This window comes from Physella acuta, unplaced genomic scaffold (genome assembly GCF_028476545.2).
Source record: "Physella acuta isolate Inbredline_101_S28 unplaced genomic scaffold, ASM2847654v3 ptg001351l, whole genome shotgun sequence".
Classification (NCBI taxonomy): Eukaryota; Metazoa; Mollusca; class Gastropoda; family Physidae; genus Physella; species Physella acuta.
In genome coordinates this window covers 55,808-79,123 of record NW_026732866.1, presented here as the reverse complement: position 1 = coordinate 79,123, position 23,316 = coordinate 55,808, and the positions used below count along the sequence as shown (strand labels likewise).

Sequence of the window (23,316 nt, the reverse complement as noted above, 5' to 3'; positions counted from 1 at the left end):
GTCCCTAACCCCAACCCTGGTCCTACCATACTGTCCATATACCTAACCATAATTTCTAACCATAAAATTAGTCGAGATTACAATACTACTAACAACCCAACACACTTTTTTATTTTTTATTTTATGGAAGTCCCAAGAGTCTATTCACTATTCTATTGGACAGGCCTAATAAAAATAATTTTTTTTTATATAATATAGGCCTAAATCTATTAACCTGATAAAATTTATTTTAGACTGGGCCTCAACTCCTTATAAACTTCTCCCACACAAAAATCGTTTTAACTGAGCAAAAAAGACTAACTAGAATCTAGTAGATCTAGATCTAGATCTAAAATCTAGATTCTAGACCTAGAATAGTAATAATAGTAACTACGACGCTAGATTTACAACTAGTCCAGGCAAAGCTTGGCAACACCAATTCCAAAGCCAAGTATTTTAATAGCATTTTTAAATTCATAATGCTACATTTCTGTTAGGTTTTTAACTATAGATCTAGCTTTAGTTAGGTTAGTAGACTAAAAATTAGTTAATTAATAGGCCTACATTATTTTCTAAATATGGATGCCCCTATTTAACGTTACTTACTTGTAGAGCTGAATGTTGGGTAAAATAGATCATTCTATCTAGATCTAGATCTAGATATCTTTTTGGCATACGCCTCGACTATTTTTAGAAACCGGTTGAAATACACGATAACAGAAACGTCCTAAATATCTATTTTATTTGTTTTTAGCCTAATAATAAATTGACTAACAGATTGTTTTATGTTTCCATGGCCTTTTTAAAGAAAACTTTGGTTTTTTCAATATATTTAGAGCTAATACACCTAGATTTCTAGATCTAACTCAAAACTATACCTGCCAACGCCACGCCATGTGCTTGTCTTTGTCGCGACAGATCAAATCTTGTTACAACGTGTATTAAAAAAATTAGGCCCAAGAATGAGATTCTAATATTCCTAACAGTGGCGTATACACAGAGGCGTAGCGACCAATTCTGGCAACCGCGGGCGAACTGTTAATTTTGCCCCCCCCCCCCCCCCACACACACACACACTTTTTACCAGTCACTGTATTTAAACATTTTTTTTATTTAGTGACACATAATCGATTTAGGAAAGTTTAATATGTCTGTTAACCCAAGTAGTAGTCTTAAAGTTAACAATGTATAATAAAATAATGCATCTCAAAATTAGCAGTTTATTTATATTTCTACCCCTTTTGGCGCCCATTTAACGTCAGCGCCCGGGGCGGCCGCCCCACCCGCCCTCCTCTGGCTACGCTACTGCGTATACACGCAATAGGAGGGCAAATTGTTACAAATAACTAAAACAATCGTATCGCAATAACCAATGTTTATAGAATTAATATTTTCAACAATAAAAAAAAACCCAGAGGGATTTTCCAGAAAAGACACCAGCATTTCTTTACCACCCCACCCTCAGACATTGCTCTCCCCCCACCCCCACCCCCTGAACGAAATAGAAAAATTATATCATTTATCTAGAAAAAAAAAGTATCAGTATCGTCCACCCCTCCCCCCTATCCTATCAACTCCTATCCGCGACTACTGTTAGGCTTCAGGCTAGGGTTAGAGTCAGAGTTTCTCCCAGGCATCTCTTCGGGGGGGCGAAGCCCCCCCGAAAAATTTTTACCGCCCCCCCGAACGAAATGAAATTTATATAATTTATATAGAAAATATATACTTTTAACAGTGTCCGCCCCCCCGAAGAAAGTTTACCGCCCCCCCGAAGATTTCAAGTGCCCCCCCGGAGAAAAAAGTCTGGAAGAAACACTGGTTAGAGTCATGGTTGGGTTAGGGCTAAAAATTAAAGTGCAAGTTTCATATCCTCATTTTTATACTTAGTGTGTGTGTGTGTGTGTGTGGTAAGACCCGGGTTTACTTCGCTTTGTTATTAGTGTTATTGTTTGTGTATTAACATCGACGAATAAGAGTTTTAAAAAAAGAATTAGGGGTCATCCATAAACGACGTCACTCACATACAAAAGGTGATATTCGGACTTTGGTAAAGGGGGCGGGGCTTGTGGCATCATATATTAGCATTTTGAAAAGCAATGTCTGAAACACAATTTTAGCCGATAGTTCGTATTTTAGAAAGATTTTTTTTTCTCTTTTTTTTTCTTTCCGTGGGCCTAGACGCTACCCAGTGAGAGTTTAGTAAAAAAAAATGTATTAAAAATCGCTGTTTAAAAACAAAAATTTGTCTTTGAGGGGGTGGGGGGGGTGGGTGATTAGCTGAGAATGGCGTCATTTGATGGGAATGAAGCTCTTTCCAAATAGGCCTGATGTAACCTATATTATTGGTAAAAGGCGCATTCTAAAATATAAATTTTATACTGGCTAACCTCACCCCCAGCCGCGAAAATCTATCTACGCCTCTGCCCTTATTCAGTTCATAATATTTTTTATTTGCTTGGATACAATCTAAGTAATTTCTAAGGGCTTTTGTGTACCCTTTATATTAATTTATATGGTTATTGATCCGGTTCCGTGCGATTTCGAGTTTGGTTCTAATTTGTATAGGCCTACACGATTTCGGTGTTGGTCAACGGCTTTAAACAAAATAATCACGAATATTTTTTTTTTAACCTTTGCAGTAAAAAAAATATATACAGGGTAGGCCTATACAGCATAGAGCGTCATCCGACCAGTGTTTCTTCCAGACTTTTTTCTCCGGAAATTTTCGGGGGGGGGGGGGGGGCGGTAGACTTTCTTCGGGGGGGGGGGGGGGGCGGACACTGTTAAAATTATATATTGTCTATATAAATTATATAAATTTCATTTCGTTAGGGGGCGGTAAAAAAAATATACCTGGAAGAAACTCTGTATCCGACTTAGTGAAGCCACTATGGGGGGGGGGGGGGGGATACCATTCAAATACGCGTTTTTTCTTCTAATTCGACTTATTTCAATTTCAAAGTAATGGGACAGTAAGCATTTACTTTACACTACGTTAACTTTTCATATCAGCGGAGAGATATAGCAATTAGATATAAGTTGACGTTGTTGAATGTATCAAAGTACAGTTTGATAAAAACCTCTTGTCCGATACATTATCTGGGCCAGTGATTCTTAACCTGGGTCCGATCGATCTCCAGGGGTTCGGTGAGTCAGTCTCAGGGGTTTGGCGGAGGCCAAGACACACCCCCCCACTCAAATGATTAGCGATCGGATTTTCTAAGGGCAAACGATACAACTATTAAGAAGGGTTCGTTGAATGCGCATCAGCAACTGATGGAGTTTACTGAGTCCAAAAAGTTTAGAACCACTGATCTAGGGTATCACATCAGACGTGACTTCTGCATTGTGTCTGGTGATGAAGTAGATCTAGATTCAAGCATCTTCAACACTTGGTCCTATCAGAAGGATCAGACCAGTGGCATAGGCAAGGGGGGGGGGGGGGGGTAATAACCCCTCCCATTAACTCACACCCCTATATATATATATATATATATATATATATATATATATATATATATATATATATATATATATATATATATATATATATATATATATGGGGCGGAGCCCACCCCCCGAAGAGATGCTTGGAAGAAACTCTGGCTACACAATGGCGTCTCTAGGTAGGGTGTCACCCCCCCCCCCCCCCCCCAATTTACTTTTTTTGTTTGTTCATGTCACCCCTATCATATTGTTATTTTAGCAGTACAATTTTTTATTTTTTGTCGTGGTATCACCCATTAAATGGTGTCACCCGGCACCCACCCCCCTGTTACAGCAGTGAACCTACAATAAATGAAGTAGAGTTCATGTATATATTTTTACATAAAATCTATTTTTCGCTAGGGAGCAGTGGACTCGGTTCTTGATTTCTAAGTAAGTAGTAACTGTAGTAAAGACACACAAATAGTAAAAATTGTGTTTAAAAACTAACAGTTTCTACAAACGTGCAGAATAATTCAGTTTTCCTTAATAAAGCTTTTTATGAAATAGTTGCCTTACCTTTAACTTAAAACATACTTAAAACATACTTCATATAATCTGACAAAATTAATGACAATCAACACAAAGAAAAACAAAACAAATATTTTTATTCAGTTTCATAATACAAAATAAAACATTTTTTTATAAACATATTTAAGCAAAGCTGATGCTAAAAATGATTTATTTTTATTTTAAACAAGCAATCATGTTACAAAATAAAAAACATTTATTAAAGTATAAAATAATTTACCACATAATACTGCAATGAAAGACTTTGAATGCAATATTTTGTGATTTCAAGTTTTCATTGCACTTAAAATCTCATCAATATGGAACAGGGGGAATGTGGCCTCCACAGATAGACTTTTTTTATTTTAATCCAATTAAATTCTATATTAAATTTTATTTTTACTCAGATGGTTCTGATATTTCTAGAAAATATTTCTATAGCATAAAGAAATGTATTCTTTTTATTCAATGAAGAAATGTTCATGTAAAATAAATTTTCCAGATTTTTTATTATAAACTATCTTAACTAAATATATGAAATTTTTTAAGTTAACATGGAGTGGTATTTTTTTTTAACTTTAATCATTGAAGAAATTTACATGTAAAATTAATTTTCCAGATTTTTTTAATTATAAAACATCTTAAATGAATTTAAAATGAAATTTCTTTAACTTAGCATTTTTGCATTTTAAAAGAACATCATTCAAAAATTTACTACAATCTCTTTCATGGAATTAAAATTGATAACAATATTAATAATTCCCTGGAAAACTTTCCAAGTTTTAATAAGTGTAATAAACAATAATCAAATAAAAGAGTTAAAATAAAATAATAAAAATGTTGACTTGTATTTTTTTTACAAACCAATAATTAATTATAGCATGATAAAAATGTAGAAATTTTTTACAAAACAATTTCAAAAATTTTTTACATTGCTGCATTTGTAATTTAAAATCTTATTTCAACAGAAATATACAAGTAAAAATGTTAATTACAAAAGAAATATTTTAGTACAACCATGATGATAAAAACTATAGTAATACAACCATAAGCTACACTACAGCACCATAAATAGATTGACTTGCTTAACTCGCATCCGTTCAGCCACATTCTCCACCCGCACCAACTTGGAGTTTGTATTGCCAGCCCCGTACACTCTGAAGATCTCGTACTTGTCTTTCATGGCTAGAGCAAACTCGATCTGCTTGGATGAGACATGGAACACCTCTTTGTCCCAGCTCAGCGTTGCTTTCACCTAGGGGAATTAAGTTACCATTGCTTTACATGCCTGTTTGTTATGGCTTTACTTAGAGAACATGAAGAAGATTAAAAGAAAACTAACTCAGAGAATTGTTTAGACCTAATGTCACTGTATAAAAGAGACCAGACAACACATAGGAAAGTTTTACTAGTATACCCTTTGTAGTAAACTACCTGGATATGAAGATTTATAGGTTAACAGTTCTGCTTAGGGGTTTTTGATAGAGTAAAGGGGGAAATTGATCTGAGGTAATGACATAGTTGGGGGTTAATTATCAGAGGATGGGGATGTCTTAGACCCAAGCCAAACATTGCCAAATGAAAATAAACTATATAACTATCACACAGCAAATATTGAACAAAAATAGGACAAAGAATTTTTCCCTAGGAAAAGTCCATTGACAATTAAAATTGTTTGTTTTTTTCCTAAATTGCGAATGGGAACCAATGTGTTAAACACGATTAAACTGGTCATTACTTCAACATAGAGTGAAATAAATCCAATTAAAATGGTCATTATCTCAAGACATACGCAGTGAAATGTATTATGTAAAATGGTCATTACCTTAATTAACATATAGACAGTGAGTGAAACATACAATTAAACAGGTCATTACCTCAACAAAGACAGAGTGAAATGTATCAGGCTCCCCACTCTTGAACACAATCTCAAAGTCATACGGTAGACCTTTTTCCCCGTCAACATTGGTCCACAGTACAGCCTCTATGTCGCTGTTGGATTCCTTGTGGCGAACCAAATAGTCTAGCACAAGCATCTCCCCCCACAGGCCAATGTCCTTGTCGAGGGCCTCTGGCTCAAGTACTTTGGGTGGCAGGGTCAGTGTGTCCGCCCTGGCCAGCTCTGTGTAGGCCAGGTCTTCATTGGTTTCATTCCATCGTGGTATGCCTGGGGAGTGTAGGGACATGCATGAGACAGTGGTATGCCTGGGGAGTGTACGGACATGCATGAGACACTGGTATGCCTGGGGAGTGTACGGACATGCATGAGACAGTGGTATGCCTGGGGAGTGTACAGACATGCATGAGACACTGGTATGCCTGGGGAGTGTACGGACATGCATGAGACAGTGGTATACCTGGGGAGTGTAGGGACATGCATGAGACAGTGGTATATCTGGGGAGTGTACAGACATGCATGAGACAAAGGTATATCTGGGGAGTGTAGGGACATGCATGAGACAGTGGTATGCCTGGGGAGTGTAGGGACATGCATGAGACAGTGGTATATCTGGGGAGTGTACAGACATGCATGAGACAGTGGTATGCCTGGGGAGTGTACGGACATGTATGAGACAGTGGTAAGCCTGGGGAGTGTAGGGACATGCATGAGACAGTGGTATGCCTGGGGAGTGTAGAGACATGCATGAGACAGCGGTATGCCTGGGGAGTGTATGGACATGCATGAGACAGTGGTATGCCTGGGGAGTGTACGGACATGCATGAGACAGTGGTATGCCTGGGGAGTGTACGGACATGCATGAGACAGTGGTATGCCTGGGGAGTGTACGGACATGCATGAGACAGTGGTATGCCTGGGGAGTGTACGGACATGCATGAGACAGTGGTATGCCTGGGGAGTGTAGGGACATGCATGAGACAGTGGTAAGCCTGGGGAGTGTACAGACATGCATGAGACAGTGGTATGCCTGGGGAGTGTAGAGACATGCATGAGACAGCGGTATGCCTGGGGAGTGTATGGACATGCATGAGACAGTGGTATGCCTGGGGAGTGTACGGACATGCATGAGACAGTGGTATGCCTGGGGAGTGTACGGACATGCATGAGACAGTGGTATGCCTGGGGAGTGTACGGACATGCATGAGACAGTGGTATGCCTGGGGAGTGTACAGACATGCATGAGACAGTGGTATGCCTGGGGAGTGTACAGACATGCATGAGACAGTGGTATGCCTGGGGAGTGTACGGACATGCATGAGACAGTGGTATGCCTGGGGAGTGTAGGGACATGCATGAGACAGTGGTAAGCCTGGGGAGTGTACAGACATGCATGAGACAGTGGTATGCCTGGGGAGTGTACGGACATGCATGAGACAGTGGTATGCCTGGGGAGTGTAGAGACATGCATGAGACAGTGGTATGCCTGGGGAGTGTACGGACATGCATGAGACAGTGGTATGCCTGGGGAGTGTAGAGACATGCATGAGACAGTGGTAAGCCTGGGGAGTGTACAGACATGCATGAGACAGCGGTATGCCTGGGGAGTGTACGGACATGCATGAGACAGTGGTATGCCTGGGGAGTGTAGAGACATGCATGATACAGTGGTATGCCTGGGGAGTGTAGAGACATGCATGAGACAGTGGTATGCCTGGGGAGTGTACGGACATGCATGAGACAGTCGTATGCCTGGGGAGTGTACAGACATGCATGAGACAGTGGTATGCCTGGGGAGTGTACGGACATGCATGAGACAGTGGTATGCCTGGGGAGTGTACAGACATGAGACAGTGGTGTGAGAAATTCCTGTAAAATGGATACCATTACTTATATTCTAAATTAAAGAAATAATATTTTTAAATAATTTTATAATTATCATTACATGAGATGATAACTGCATTAAAAGCATATAATATTTTGTGCTAATTACAGACACTATATAGGACTATCTGAATTAAAAATATTTAATGTTTTTGTGGGTAAAGGGGAACTACACTATTTTTTTACCAAATAGTTTTAATACAATGTGGCTTAAATAAACCAAATCATTTTAAAATGTTAGACAAGTTTCAAATAAAACCTACTGAAGTGAATCATGTCTTTATTTCTAGCTTTTCTCATCTCCTGGTTGGCACTAAAAGACAAGGGGGTTGTTTCCCTGCTCAAGGAAGATGGAGTTATCTCCCTGCTAGAGGCAGCAGATCTTGGAAGTGGTTCACCCCAGGCTACAATATGGCGCTGTGTGTCTGCTACAGGTCCACTGTTGGCCTGCTACAAGAACACAGAATCATTTACAAACATTGTAATTTAATGTTATACAATCTTAGTTAACTTTAGTCAGAAAAACATTAAAAATGCTAGCCTGATATGTTAAGATAAATTGGCATTACACTTCGATTGAGGTGTCCTTTTGAAAAACCTGCTTAGTCCAATTTTTGAAAGAAAAAAAAAGAGATATTCTAAACAGCCTTCTCAATTAAGTGGCAATTTAAATTGTATACTAATTTGTCTTCTAAATGGTATAATATAAAATAAATTTCTTAACAGTAAATAATTATAAGGTTAGTTAACAAGAAAAAAAGTTTTAAAGTCAATTTCCTCAAAATCAGTCAGAAGTGACTAAGCAGGTTTTGCAAATGAACTCCTCACTTTGTGTTTGTTGTAGCATATAAATGTTAACTTCAAAACTGGCATCTATGTGGTCACCCCCCCCCCCCCCCTCCACACACACACCCACTCCCGTTCACCTTTCCCTTTTTATGTTGACATAAATGGATACACCCCTTACAAAATAGAGTTAAGAAGTCCGTACTGACTCACCTCAGTTTCAGTTTCCCTTTTTATGTTGACATAAATGGATACACCCCTTACAAAATAGAGTTAAGAAGTCCGTACTGACTCACCTCAGTTTCAGTTTCCCTTTTTATGTTGACATAAATGGATACACCCCTTACAAAATAGAGTTAAGAAGTCTGTACTGACTCACCTCAGTTTCAGTTTCCCTTTTTATGTTGACATAAATGGATACACCCCTTACAAAATAGAGTTAAGAAGTCTGTACTGACTCACCTCAGTTTCAGTGATCATATCAGGGGATTCCTCCATTGAGTTTGGCCTCTTCATGGCTATGGTCTCCTCCGACCTAGAACCTTCCGTAAGCTTCCTTTTACCTGCAGTAGACATTGTAAACATTGAGTCATTTTGTACCAGGGCCTGAACAACAAACCAATGGACTCTTCTAAACCAAGGGGGATCATGCTATATTACTAGCAGTGTATTGTTGGGTAATGTTAACATGTTAACACAACAAAATGAACTGATACTTTTTTACTAGTAACAGCCTAACACCCCTACATTATACAAGAGTCTGTTTTCAGAGATTGGTAAGAAGAATTATTTCAAAAAAAATTTTCAGGAAATAGGTTTAAGTGGGGTAGAGTTGGTCAAACATAAGAGCACACATTGGAAGATCAAAGGTTCAAATCTATGACCCTAAGTTTGTGCCTGATCCATAAATAAGTTTATTTGAGTCCTCCCATCTTTAACTGTGCAGGTAAATAGCTAAAGAACATTTTAACCACACAACCCATCTATATGCTGAGGAAACAGAAATAGCTGAAAATGACTTTAACAACTTTTTAACAGGTTTCCAAAAAAATGTTTAGCATATCAAAGCAATAAGAAATTTGGGTAGAAGTAAAAAAAAAAATAATTCACTTTGTAAAAATTGCTAACTAAAATGTTTTATGAAATACATGCAGTAAGACAACAGAGTCACCTATCAGGCTGTCAAAACAAAGTCATGGTGTCAGAATCAGGTAGTTTTGGTCGTACTAGTGTCAGTAAAATAATTTTAGTAAACATTCAAATGTAAAAATGTGCACTGAGAAAACATATTGAATTTTTGTTACAGAGCATAGTTTTGGGTTGGGTGATGAGTTTTATTATCATTATCAGTGTCATATTTGTAAGGTTTGAAAAATATATATCACAATAAGCAGTTTCAAAATAGTAATAATAAAAAAAATTGTTAAAAAATATAAAAAGTTATAAAGATAAAAGTATATTAAAATAGTTTTTTAAAAAGGAATACAATGGGTGCATTTACTGTCAAAACAGAAAGTGCTAGATTAGGGTCCCAAGTTGAAAATATTAAACAGATCTAGACACATTTCAAGATTTATTTTTAAAAACATAATATTATAAATCTTTTACATATTAGAAAAAAAAAAATCTCAGTTAATTTTGACAGCACAGATTATTTTAACATTATGTAGAGAATAAATATATCTTTGAATGGCTGGTGTATGGTAGTTATGATTTTAAAAATAAAAACTACTACCTACAGTTAAATAAATGATCAGGACATGACTATTTAGAAATTAAAATATTTTAAAAACTCAAAAAAAAAATTATAAAGAGTATAAAATGACAAACAACAGAAATGTAACATCTACTATGATTAAAAAAGCCAAGCATAAAGCACTGAAGCCACACAGACAAACCCACTATTATCACTCAGCCACTTACTACCAGCCACGAAGAGAATGGTGGGTCCCAGCTAGAGACAAACAGGATGGGACGAACTTATTACAGTTCAATAACAAAGTACACAGAGGGCATACCAGTAGTGAAAACCCATTTGTTAGAAAGGATACCATAAAAGGGTATATTTAAATTTAAGTTAATTAACTTTAAATACTTCAGACATATAAATGTATTTACTGATCAAGCCAATTTACAAATATTTAGTCATATGTGGAGTCAAACAATTTTCAGGTGTACAGTAGAATATAAATAACAAAAAAAATTACTGATAGAAATGCAAAGTACTTTACTGTGCACATACTTACTGTTACTGCACAAAGTAAAAGATAAAATATCAGAAGGAAATTTGGATATCCAACAATCAATTTTTAGGGACTTATTTTGAAAGGTACATTTTTATCATATAATTTTTGTTTAAAACTACTAAAAAAAATTCTACAACTTTTTAAAAATTGAAATACAGCAAAACCCTTTTTACAAATTACAAAGTGGAATTTGAAGTAAATTTTGATAAACATATTTTGGGTTACAATGATTCTTCCTGAGTTCTTTACCTTAAAATTGACAAAATGAAGAAAACTCAGAATTAAACTTCCATGAAAAAATATTTTATTATATACACATTATCTATTAGCAAAATATTGAATAAACTGGAATAATAATCGAATTTCCAATTGGAGAAAAAAAACAGATTACAAAATTGACACCAAAAGATATTTTTTTGCTATGCATACCTTCAGGAATTGTCAAAATAGCCAAAATATAAGATTAAGAAATATGATATTAAAATTTAAAAATTTTGATCATTAAGGACTGTTGGCTATTGGGACCCCTTTATTTGACTGGGCAACTGACCATCCTAGCCACACTTAAGTGCAATTCCTAAACAAAAAAAGCTGTTTGAGAAACAGCCTTGAGTTAGTGGGTTCTGACTGGATGGTAACAGTGCTAAGAAACAGCAGAAAGCAGGAACACCTACGTTTTTCACCTGTCAACACGCCCTCGCCCTCCTCGGCGCTGTCACGTCGAGACAAGACCTGGGCCGGGCCATCTAGTGGGGCGGGATCCTTGTTGCCAGGGTGGGGGTGAGGTGGGCCATCACCATGCCTGTACACACGGACTGAACCATCACCGTGGGGGTGACCTTGACCTTCAGACTGTCTTGGAGTTGGGTTAGAGTTCTCTCCCCTGTCTGACACCTGCCTCTGTAAGGCATGGCCTTCACTATCTCTCCCCTCCCCTGTATGGGGCATATGCCTATGAACTGTTTGACCTTCTGCCCCCCTCCCTTCTCCTGTGTGGGGCACTTGCTGACTGGCAGCCCTGGCTGAGGGATCTTGGTCACCTTCGCCCTCTGACCTCTCAAACTTGATATTGCTGGGCAGCTTGGACACACTGGCGGCCCCCTGTGGGGCTTTAGGGGGCGGCCAGATCCCCGAGGGGGCTTTATTCTGGTCTGTAGCTGGACAGTAATTTTAACAAATCAACAGTTTTTTTACCTGAGAAATTCTCAAACCAAACATCGAAAAGAAAACAAACAGAAAGTCTTGTTAATGAAAAAATGTAGGCTTATATCAAGCAGGACTTTAAAATTTTACACGAAATTGGCAAGAAATTTTTTTACGGCATTTTTAACCTGTGAAATTTTTCAAAAAAAAAAAAAATTGCATTATTTAAACAGATTTTTAACAAAAGGAACAGGCTCTCAATGACTAACTTTTTAAAATAAATTTTAAAAAAAAAGCAAAATGCGTCGAGTTGGGATTACCTCTCCTTGGTTTGGGAACTTGATCAATTGAACTTCTTGGAGGCCAGGACTTTAACTGAGAGGTTTCTTCACTTCCATTATTGGCAATGGCCTCTGGGTCAGGGATTGACAAGGCTGTTGATGTCAAATAAGAGAGAAGTGTTAAGACGAGAGAGATCAGCTATGGTTACAATTTTAGATTCAAGTCATAACTAGGAGTATGCATGACTGCTAACTCCAAAAGTTCCAAGTTGGCAGATGAAACGCTAGCAGACAACCATCTAGCAGATAAAACTACAAATCAAATAACCGTTGTCTTGATAGTTCTTGGGTGGTTATAGGCTACAGAACCAAATCCAGAAAGAAAAGCAGCTTAATTCAGCATCAAAGGGCCAAAAGATGCATAACAAATTGACATATAATGCTTAATTGTGTTGGAGGGAATTCTCTATGATATTACAATTAAGAACGAAAAAGAAGAAAGAAGAGTAGAATTGATGTGAAGAGTTTCAAGGGCATTCACCTCTGCCATAGTACATCATCTCAGGAACTGGTTCTGGTTCAGGAGCCACAGGAATTATGGGAAGTGGGATTTCCCATATTGTTTCCCCTGGTGGCAGAGGGCCTATAGTTTTTGTCTGACGAGCCAGCAGGCTTTCAATGGATTCCTCCGATGTTCCTTCCAGGATAGGCACGGCTTGAGACAAAAAACTCCTAAAAAAAAATTTAATTTAAAAAAAGTGATTGAACATGAACTAACAAGTGTATTTTTATTTTTAAATACACACAGAATATCTTTAAACCTGCAAGGGTTTTGATCTAGTTATACACAACAGCAAAACTCAAAAAGCTAACTTTAATGTCTAAAAATATTTTTTAAGGACACAAAAATACAATTAACCCAACTATTTAACAAACATTATTTCAAACGTTTAATATTAATGTATTGGCTTTTGAATAATTAGGTTAAATATTCAATGGTGAAAAATTTAAGTAACTAAAATTCATAAATTGCATTTTTGTTTCTTACCTCAGTTCTCTGAAACATTTTTCATTTCCTTCAGAAAAATACTTGGCTATTTCTTTGTTGATTTCAACCTGACTAGAGACGTACTTCTCATGGAAATAAAAGCACTTGTCTTTGACGATACATTTTTCTTCTCTGATCTCAAAGACATCAGTCCTGCCAGTTAATTCATATCTGACTTCCAAGTGTTCAACCTGGCAAGTTAAAAATATAAACTCATTTTTTAAAGATTCAATTACAAGTTTTTAGTTAAAAATATAAACTCATTTTTTAAAGATTTAATTACAAGTTTTTTTGTTAAAAATATAAACTCATTTTTTAAAGATTTAATTACAAGTTTTTGTTAAAAATATAAACTCATTTTTTAAAGATTTAAATATAAGTGTTTTAACCACTCTGCTCCTCATGCAAGTAGGTTTGATTCTAAAAACTCCAATCTAGTAAACAGATAATTAAGTATGTCATTCAAATTTTCACCCCAAAAGCAGATCACGAGAATGAATTGTGATAACTATAGCTGTATTACATTGGCTAGAATAGATGCTTCATGCATGTATATAACTACTATTTGGATCATCAAACACTAAGCTTATATAAAATATATAAAAAAACAAAAATAAGCTTTCTTAGAATTTATGTTATAATTGGTACATCATTTTGACATTCAACTCCCTATAAATATGAAGTGACTGAATTCTTTTTGTTTGATGCTTGAATAAGACTTACTAAACTACTAGTTAGAGAAATAAATAAATAGGAGAATAATGGCAGTGTGTGAATTAGAATAAAGGAATGTCCAGTCCTGAATGGCAGTCAAAAAGGTTAAATTTTTGTCAATTAGTTTAAAGCAGTTCTATTTTAGAGTGTATAGAAAATTGACAATAATTGAGAACAACAAATGATGCACAAGGGTCTTAAAAAATACTTCTCATACCTGACTAAAGAGAAACTCTTTCAATGTGTTTCCTTTCCTTTCTTTGACCAGCTGGTAGACCTTGGGGAATGTGAAATAGAGGAACCTCTGCAGCAGGCCGATAATGTTGTGCAGATACAGCTGGCCCTTGTTGCACTGTTGGAAGCCTGGTGTGATCTCTTGCAAATCCACACACTCACTCAGTGGCTTGATCTCCTCAAACAGGTGGATAAAATGGTTCAGAGATTCTTTCATTCCTGCGGGGATTTGACATTTTCAAACATAATTTATAGGTTTTATTCAAATATGTACATAATTATGGGGTGAGTGGTCAAAGGACTGAGTGTGTTGTTGCAAAGCCCAACATCAGTTTTGATTTTCAGTCTGTTGCATCAATGAGTTCATCTAGCTCTAATGTGACCCACCATCTTCGTTTCACAATGTCTGGACATGTATGTGTCCACTATCTTATGTCAAGTTATATGATAACAAAATGTTAAAACAAATCGTATTTGTGATTTTATGCTTTCACTTGTTACACCATTTAATTTTGTAATTATTTACTAGTGAGTTTGACAAGTTTGCTTTTAATTTATACCTTGGTGGTTGTATGAAAAAAAACTGCTTTTAATAAGAACTTTTAGCTTGCTTTAGATATTTTCTTTAAAATTGTTTTTCAGTAACAACTTTTGATGTAATGTACATTTATATTATGCAAGTAATACACGACACAAGTAATAAAGTAATACCAGTTTCTATATGTTAGCTAAATATAATCTGAAACCTACCCGAATTGTCATTATGGAATTTTCCAGCCTGTTTAGTCTTCAGCTGAAGAAAGTGGACTCCTGGTTTATTGAAAAACATTTCCTCCAACTCTGTGGAGTCTGCAATCATGGGACGGTCACTCAGACTGACCCACTGGTCTAGTTTTGTGGGGAAGATGGCCGCCTTTTTCAACAGGTCCAAAACTTTGGGGAGGTTGACTTCAGCCTTCAGGGCATCGTTTGTTTTCTGACCTGAAATTTGGAAAATATTTTGTACAGTAAACCATGTGAAAAAAAAATAAGTGGTGTGCTTTAAAGCTTTCTATGCAATTCTCTACCTTTTGTAGATTGCTAAAATTGAGATTTTTATAAAATAAATTAATTCCCTCTTCAAAGTACACACAATGACATTATTTAAGTATCTAAAAATGTATTATTAAGTGTAATATGTTTGCTCAAATATAATCTATATATATAATTCTCTTCTGGGTGACGCTAGAAAAAAAGATGTAAACGCATTCCCTACCACCACCACCCCTACATAGTCTGGTGAACTGTGGTTCACGCTAAATGTTTACAAACAGAGCCGGGTTTAGTGACGACTATTAGGGGCAGATAATTTAGTTTGTAACGATTTTAAACGTAAGGGGGGAGGGGGTTAACTAAGTGGAGTTTACTTTAACAGAGGGGGGGGAGGGGAGGAGGGGGGGTTATCGTCCTTAACGAGCTACTTATAGTGTTTTAAAGAAATATTTTCAGTGGCAGCGTTGGTAGTGTCGAATTCACAAATTATGAATAACTGAAAAGTAGAAAAAAACAACAACTAAATAGCATCCTATGATATGCCGCGGGTCGGCTCGTTATTATTAATTTTGTGAGTAAACAAATAAAAAAATTTCAATAATTTTTTTCTAATTAGTGTACACAAATTATTTTTTAATCATTGTTTTAACATTAATTTTATACACAATAAAAAAAATTATTAAATAGTTAAGTAGTTGAATATTGGAAATTCTGTATTCAACTACTTAACTATTTAATAATTTTTTTTATTGTGTATAAAATTAATGTTAAAACAATGATTAAAAAATAATTTGTGTACACTAATTAGAAAAAAATTATTGAAATTTTTTTATTTGTTTACTCACAAAATTAATAATAACGAGCCGACCCGCGGCATATCATAGGCCGCTATTTAGTTGTTGTTTCTGTAGTATATTCAATAACTAACAAATGTTTGTATATTTTAAAATTAGAAAAAATAATAACATCAATAAAACTGAATGTATAACTTTAAAGATCTATAAAAAAAACTAATTTTACAATTTTTAGTAAAACACTTTTTACCAATTGTTATCATCTGTCATTAAAAACTACGTAAACCCAACTTTCACACACCTGCAACAATTTCTGTCCTCGAACTCAGGTCCTTGCCAATCTTAGAGAACAAAAGCAAAATGTCCTCAAGGACACCATCCTCTGTCAGTGTGTGGACAGTGGCTATCTGTTTCAACAGCTGAGCAAACTGGACGGAGGTGGGCTCAGCTTCCACTCTAATTTTGCTAGTAAACATTTCTTCCAGGTCTGAGTATATATGCCTGATCTAGGAACAAAAATTGTAAAATATTGTAAAGCAAACAATTTTTGTTTCTTTCACCTTTCAAGTTTAAATTTTAGATGACAAATTTTGATAATGAAATAATTTCTTATCTTAAAATGTTGTGTCACTACATGATTCCTTACAAAATACTGTTTCACTTACAATAATGATTTTTTTCAACGGTGATTGGTATATGTGTAGTGTATTTACTTATTCCACTTACAATCTTAAATTTGTTTAAGGGAGACTTGTACATGTGTAGTGTGTTGCTGTATTTGAGAAAGAGACCAGTAGAGTCTGACCACCAGACTTCCTCTCTCCTCATCATCAAGCCAGGGTAGATGTCCGTGCTGGTGCCCCGCTCTGTGTTTGGTACAAATATGATGGGGTGATTGTGGAAAAGATCTTGAGTATCTTTACCTCTCAGTTCTTCATTAAGGTAGAGGTACAGCTAAAAATAAATTTAACATTTGTCAGAAAGATGGAATAACTTATTGTAAGTCATAATTTTATATGAAGCAAGTGTGGAATCATTTAAACAATTTATAATTAATTTTTTAATACAAGCCAAGAAAGAAGAACAAAATAGTGTTGTAGATGTAGGCTGCATACACTTTATCCACGTTTTGTGCTAAAAATGGCATAACAAAATTTTAACAATTAAAGTGATATGTGCAATAATGAAATAAGATTGCACTATTCTAATATTTTGTAAATATATAAATATCTGTCAAATTAAGAAAACTTCAATACTTTAGTTAAACAATTTTAATTAATACTTTGTTAAAAAAAACAGTGAAAAACCTGATTTATCAAGCAACTTACATTTTTAATATGTGTGAGCGTGGTACTTTGTGTTTGAAAAAAACATAAACAGTGAAAAACCTAATTTATCAACAACTTACATTTTTAATATGTGTGAGTGTGGTACTTTGTGTTGAAAAAAAAACATAAACAGTAAAAAACCTAATTTATCAACAACTTACATTTTTAATATGTGTGAGCGTTGTACTTTGTGTAGAAAAAAAACATAAACAGTGAAAAACCTAATTTATCAACAACTTACATTTTTAATATGTGTGAGCGTGGTACTTTGTGTTGAAAAAAAAACATAAACAGTGAAAAACCTGATTTATCAACAACTTACATTTTTAATATGTGTGAGCGTGGTACTTTGTGTTGAAAAAAAAAACATAAACAGTAAAAAACCTAATTTATCAACAACTTACATTTTTAATATGTGTGAGCGTGGTACTTTGTGTTTGAAAAAAACATAAACAGTGAAAAACCAAATTTATCAACAACTTACATTTTTAATATGTGTGAGTGTGGTACTTTGTGTAGAAAAAAAACATAAACAGTGAAAAACCTAATTTATCAAGCAACTTACATTTTTAATATGTGTGAGCGTGGTACTTTGTGTTGAAAAAAAACATAAACAGTGAAAAACCTGATTTATCAAGCAACTTACATTTTTAATATGTGTGAGGGTGGTACTTTGTGTTGAAAAAAAACATAAACAGTGAAAAACCTGATTTATCAACAACTTACATTTTTAATATGTGTGAGCGTGGAACTTTGTGTAGAAAAAAAACATAAACAGTGAAAAACCTAATTTATCAACAACTTACATTTTTAATATGTGTGAGCGTGGTACTTTGTGTTGAAAAAAAAACATAAACAGTGAAAAACCTAATTTATCAACAACTTACATTTTTAATATGTGTGAGTGTGGAACAGAATACTTTAGGCACGTCTGGGTGATCCACCTCCCTCTCCCCCCACGAGATCAAGGCATTCTTGGCAGTCTCCAAATTTATTTGGGTCTTTATCTTTTTGAGAGCAATAAAACAAAATAATAATACAAAATAGTAGTAACCTTATATCATAAATTATTGCAATATGACAAACAGCATTTTAAAAGCTGCAAATTTATTGTAAGAACTGAAAGCTCATCATTTTGCTTCTGTTTTGAGCAGTCTCCCCTAATATTAAAAAAAAAGCAAACAGATCAATGTTAAGGTAACTTTTAAGGATGTTTCCATTCAGTGTTAAATGGTCATTTTAAAATGTAGACATTGGTTTTTTAAATATTCAGAATGGCTTCCATTATTGTCATTTAAAGAGAGAAGGTATTTTTAAAAATATACCTACACTTTTGTATGCTTACTACAGATTTTAACTCTTAAGTGAGTATAACACAATGAAACTAATAGGGAGACATATTGAACATGGGACGAGGTGGCCGGGTGGTAGAGAGCACGACCTCTAACCATAACAGTTCCTTGAGTTTTGACATGTGTCTGTGAGACATCACAGAGTCAACCTATCTCTGGATGACATCTGAGCTTATGGATGCCCACACTATCCTTCATATGCTGTTTCCAGCCTATCTATGCAACCTATCCCTATTAAAAAAAACCTGGTGACATTTCTCTCTACTTTAAAAAAACTATTCATGGACTGTTTCAGCTCCTCAAACTTCTTCTGTTCTGATCAGAGTGTCTTTTGACATTTGACTTCTCACTGAGCGGTTCAATAAGACCTATCTATAGTTACTGGGTATCTACATTGGCATCACAGAACAAGGGGATGGGGAGGGGCTAGCTTTCCTAATCAATGGAAATCACATCAGGAAGACAACTAGCTGAACAATCTAACAGGACATTTGGCTGACCAAGCTAGAAAGACGACTGACCAACCTAGCAAGACAACTGACCAACCTAGCAGGACAACTGACCAACCTAGCAAGACAACTGACCAACCAAGTAAGACAACTAACCAACCTAGCAGGACAACTGACCAACCTAGCAAGACAACTGACCAACCTAGCAAGACAACTAACCAACCTAGCAAGACAACTGACCAACCTAGCAAGACAACTAACCAACCTAGCAAGACAACTGTCTGAACCAACCTGTAAGAACGTTGTGAAGGAGCTGTTTTTCTGAGGGTCCACATCCAAGTACGGGACTGTATGTGCCAGGAGCTGTTGTATATGTGGGTCCCTCGCGTACAGGTCAGCAGGAAGCTGTAAGAGACGGGTCTCCTGCACATCCACTGATTTAGAGTCATCAGAGGCCTTGACCTTCATGGCAAAGGTCGGCACCCAGCACAGAGTTTTCAAGTACACAGCAAAAGATGTCTGAAATTTTTTTTCACATCAATTTTTTGTTACAGAATTCTTCAAATGATCTTTGAAATTAATTACACAAATTCATTACATAAGGTTGCCATTTTATCCATTTATTGAACAAATTTATATTTCGGATACTACGAGACAGCTCTATTTAACTCAAGACTAAAATTTCATAGCTAGAAAGTTTCCAGAGACAGTAATTTTAATATCTGTGGCAAAATAACAACAGCTACTCATTAATACTTCATTCAGTAAGAATAGAAAAATTTCCCGTAAACTTTTAATATATAAGAATTATTATTAGTGCATTAATTGGGATTATGCAGAAATGATTTTAAAATTTTGATAATTTAACACTTCAAAAACAACTAGTGGTTAAAAAAATTTGTTCAAAACTTAGCATAACTAAATAATGTGGTTTAAATAGGAGCAGAGCACATGAACTGCTAATAATTGTGCATGTGGCCAAAAACAACAACAGAAAATTGATTGAACAGCTCCAACTTAAACAAGGTTACACTTTTAAGCCAATTTTTTAAAAATATACACAGCGTAACAAGAGAATCTTTTTTAAAGGAGGATAAAAAAGAATACCTGAATATCATCCTTCAGGACATGCCCTGCCCGTGACTTGAGCTGTGTGTGTTCGTAGCGCCTGTAATTAGAGCTCCACTCAGCGTCCAGCAGTTCAAACACTGCTATCATCTGATGGTACAAGCTGTCAGGCTTCTGATTGGCTGTAACCAGGCGGTGGAACTCTTCACACTGGAAGTCCACAATGGTGTAGCCATCTGGTGAGTCGGGCCAGACATCTTTGTATGTTGACCAAGGAGTTTCATGCTGCACATCATCAACAGAAAATAGAAATTTAACATTAATTAACTCAACTCACATAAATAGTAAGTAAATGTTCTTATTTGATTTTTTACAAGTGTAAGATGAAGTGAGTATGTCGTAGTGGCAGCGATATAAAGCAATCAAATGGACCTCAGATCTCAAAAGAACACTTTACTATTTTTTTTAGTACAATAGAACAGAATTTATACATGGAGGAAAATCTTAATACATGCAACTATTGGAGTTGGAAAAGTATTTCTTACAATGGTGCTCTTGTCAAAGTTCAGCTCCACTCTCCTGACTTTGAAGGTATCAACCACGCCCAGGTCAGACAGGAAGTTGTGCCAGTTTTGCTTGTCTTGTTGTGTAGAAAAACTGGGCAAATATGCTGAGTCCACCAGTGTCCAATCAAATCCTGCCAAAGTCATGAGTAGAAATAATGGCTAAAAAGACTTAAAAAACAAAAAAGCACATGATTCCTAGCCTAAGCGTCTTCAGTTCAGATCAGTATGAACCAACTCTACATGCAGTTATTTGGTAAAATATCCTAAACAATTTTAGCAATTAGTAAGTTAAAATTTTTAAAATGCCTCTGCTGTATATACCTGGTAAAATTTTGCACAGGTCAATCTTGTTCCCAAAGGCTGTAGAGAAGTGGACGTCATCTTCTGAGGGGGATTTGATCCCATGGTTAGTGACCAGTCTAGCAACTGACCGCAACTCTGCCATGTCCACCACAGATGGGTTTTTCTCCATTTCAGCTTTCACATAGGCCAAGAAACTGATCAGCACATTCCTTGGTTTCTCCTTGGTAAAAAACACAAACCACAAAAAAATTATCAAATTAGTTATAGTTACTTTATTTTTTTAATTTTTCTTGAAAACAATGGTGGTTTTAATATCTACCTGTTATTTTTAAATCTTTTTATTTATTTAAATTTAGAAGTGATAATAAAGCTACTTAAGAATGTTTTGTGGCTCTTAAAACATTACTATATTAAACCGTGATGATTTGGTCGGACAGCTAACCTAAAAGTCTCAAGTTTGAATCCTGGGTTTGAGCCTACAAAACATCTCGGAGTCAACCCAACTCTGATGGGTACCCGACTGACGTTAGGGAAAGTAAAAGTGGCTAGACATAGAGCTGATCACACTATCCCTTCATATGCCAGGGTCACTAAAACACCTGCCCCATCGACCTTCAGGTTTGAAAGGGTAACTTAAACCTTCCAAGCATTTGTTAAGGTCACTAAAGAAACAACAGCACACCAACAATGACTTCATGTACCAACAGCAACAATGACACCAACCACCAACACCAACAATGTCTTCAGACATCAACTGACCTTCCAGGCATCTGTTTTTAAAACTGGCATGATGTGGCTGTGGATCAGGTCATGAGGGGTCATCTGTTTGACCCCCATCTTAATGAGGAGCTTGACCACCTGGGAGTTGACCTCGTTGTCAGGTGTGTTGGTCAAGTCTGTGTGCACCAGGTTCAAGTCTTTTTTCAACGGGAGGAAGGGATCTGCAGGCAGAAATGTTAACACACATGAGTCATTCCAACACAGCACACTTTTCATGGTTAAATTTGTTACCAAAAATCATCACATTTAACCAAATGATTCATTATGATTCAACACTTTTATAGTAAGGTTGCAATGAGATGTTTGAAAAGTGACCTCTGACCTATGGCATTGCCTCCTTTTTTCTTCTTCTCAGCAGCAGATTTCTCATCAGCTAACAAAAACACAGTGACGTCTGCCAGTGCAACCAAACGACCACATGACAAGGGGATAATTCTAAAACAAACAATTAATTTATCAAAATCATTAACCCCTCAAATTAATGTATCATTGATCTAAAATTATTAAAAATATAATAAGAAGAATAAATTGAAGCCCTATTTTATGCCAAAAATTAGTTTTTTGACTGTCCATACTTATATTTGTATGCAGATCACTTTAAAACAAGCAGTAAAAAATTATTACACTATTTTTCAAACTATTTAAATTGAAAAATACTTATTTATCAAACAATTTATGTGGAAGTAGATATATAGAGGCTTTCATTACCTCATCTTGTCCAGTGCCTCAACTGTTTGTGTGTTGTCCTGAAAGTCATCCAAGCTACGATAAACACAAGCCAGCCATTTGGCTATTTCAGTCACATGATCTGCACAATGGACAATCTCATTAAATTTTCAATCAAAACTGGAACTATACACAAACTTTGCTTTTAACAAAGTTATTTTTTTTTCTTAGTTGTTATTTGTTATCTTGATTCATATTTCAGTTCAAGTTTGAAATTAAGGAGGTTACATTTAAAATTTTCTAAGCATACTTATTTTTAAAACTATCATTAATGTTAAAAAATCCAAGAAAAAAATCTGGAAACTAACAAAATTTAAAATGAAAATAACTGGGAATAAACTTAATTAAGGTGATTTTTAAGAAAGACAAATAAAACTACCAGAGTTCTCTGCACTGTCCCAGCCTTGACCTATTGACCTCCCAATGTGCAGCAGGTGTTCTGTGGTGATGGACTCAATGCCCAGAGCTTTGGTCAGTGGCTCGTCCAGCGCTTCAGTTACTTCTGGGTGCAGGTAATGGAGGTCTAGGTGGCGCTGCAACAACTCAGGGGACACAACTTCCATCACAAGGGAATCACGAGTCATGACTGTCTTGGATGGCATCTTCCACTGTATACCTGTGTGTATTTCAAACATTTTACTTTGATATGTGGGCAACCAAAGGCTCAGGAGCTGACTGCAGCTCACCAGAAAAAATAAAAGCTAATTCTA

General features: G+C 35.8%; 1 protein-coding gene across 10 annotated transcripts in view; it reads right to left on the bottom strand.

Annotated features, from left to right (window-relative positions):
- Window positions 1-4,565: 4,565 nt before the first annotated feature.
- Window positions 4,566-23,316, bottom strand: part of LOC131926926 (uncharacterized) — a 35,463-nt gene continuing 16,712 nt past the window's right edge. For 6 of the 10 annotated variants that reach the window (XM_059282528.1, XM_059282518.1, XM_059282524.1 and 3 more), the window contains 21 exons: window positions 22,986-23,222; window positions 22,589-22,688; window positions 22,203-22,315; window positions 21,860-22,041; window positions 21,119-21,320; window positions 20,777-20,928; window positions 20,271-20,516; window positions 19,455-19,682; window positions 18,250-18,369; window positions 16,761-16,988; window positions 16,336-16,540; window positions 14,959-15,189; window positions 14,192-14,427; window positions 13,261-13,451; window positions 12,754-12,944; window positions 12,252-12,365; window positions 11,463-11,945; window positions 9,005-9,105; window positions 8,020-8,206; window positions 5,853-6,142; window positions 4,567-5,230 (listed from right to left, as the gene is read on the bottom strand). In XM_059282528.1, coding sequence (XP_059138511.1) covers window positions 5,033-5,230; window positions 5,853-6,142; window positions 8,020-8,206; window positions 9,005-9,105; window positions 11,463-11,945; window positions 12,252-12,365; window positions 12,754-12,944; window positions 13,261-13,451; window positions 14,192-14,427; window positions 14,959-15,189; window positions 16,336-16,540; window positions 16,761-16,988; window positions 18,250-18,369; window positions 19,455-19,682; window positions 20,271-20,516; window positions 20,777-20,928; window positions 21,119-21,320; window positions 21,860-22,041; window positions 22,203-22,315; window positions 22,589-22,688; window positions 22,986-23,222 — 4,235 coding nt within the window. In that variant the 3' untranslated portion in view covers window positions 4,567-5,032. Of the gene's footprint in view, window positions 5,231-5,852; window positions 6,143-8,019; window positions 8,207-9,004; window positions 9,106-11,462; window positions 11,946-12,251; window positions 12,366-12,753; window positions 12,945-13,260; window positions 13,452-14,191; window positions 14,428-14,958; window positions 15,190-16,335; window positions 16,541-16,760; window positions 16,989-18,249; window positions 18,370-19,454; window positions 19,683-20,270; window positions 20,517-20,776; window positions 20,929-21,118; window positions 21,321-21,859; window positions 22,042-22,202; window positions 22,316-22,588; window positions 22,689-22,985; window positions 23,223-23,316 lie in introns of all 10 variants that reach the window. The other 4 variants (XM_059282522.1, XM_059282523.1, XM_059282525.1 and 1 more) reach the window with 4 other exon arrangements.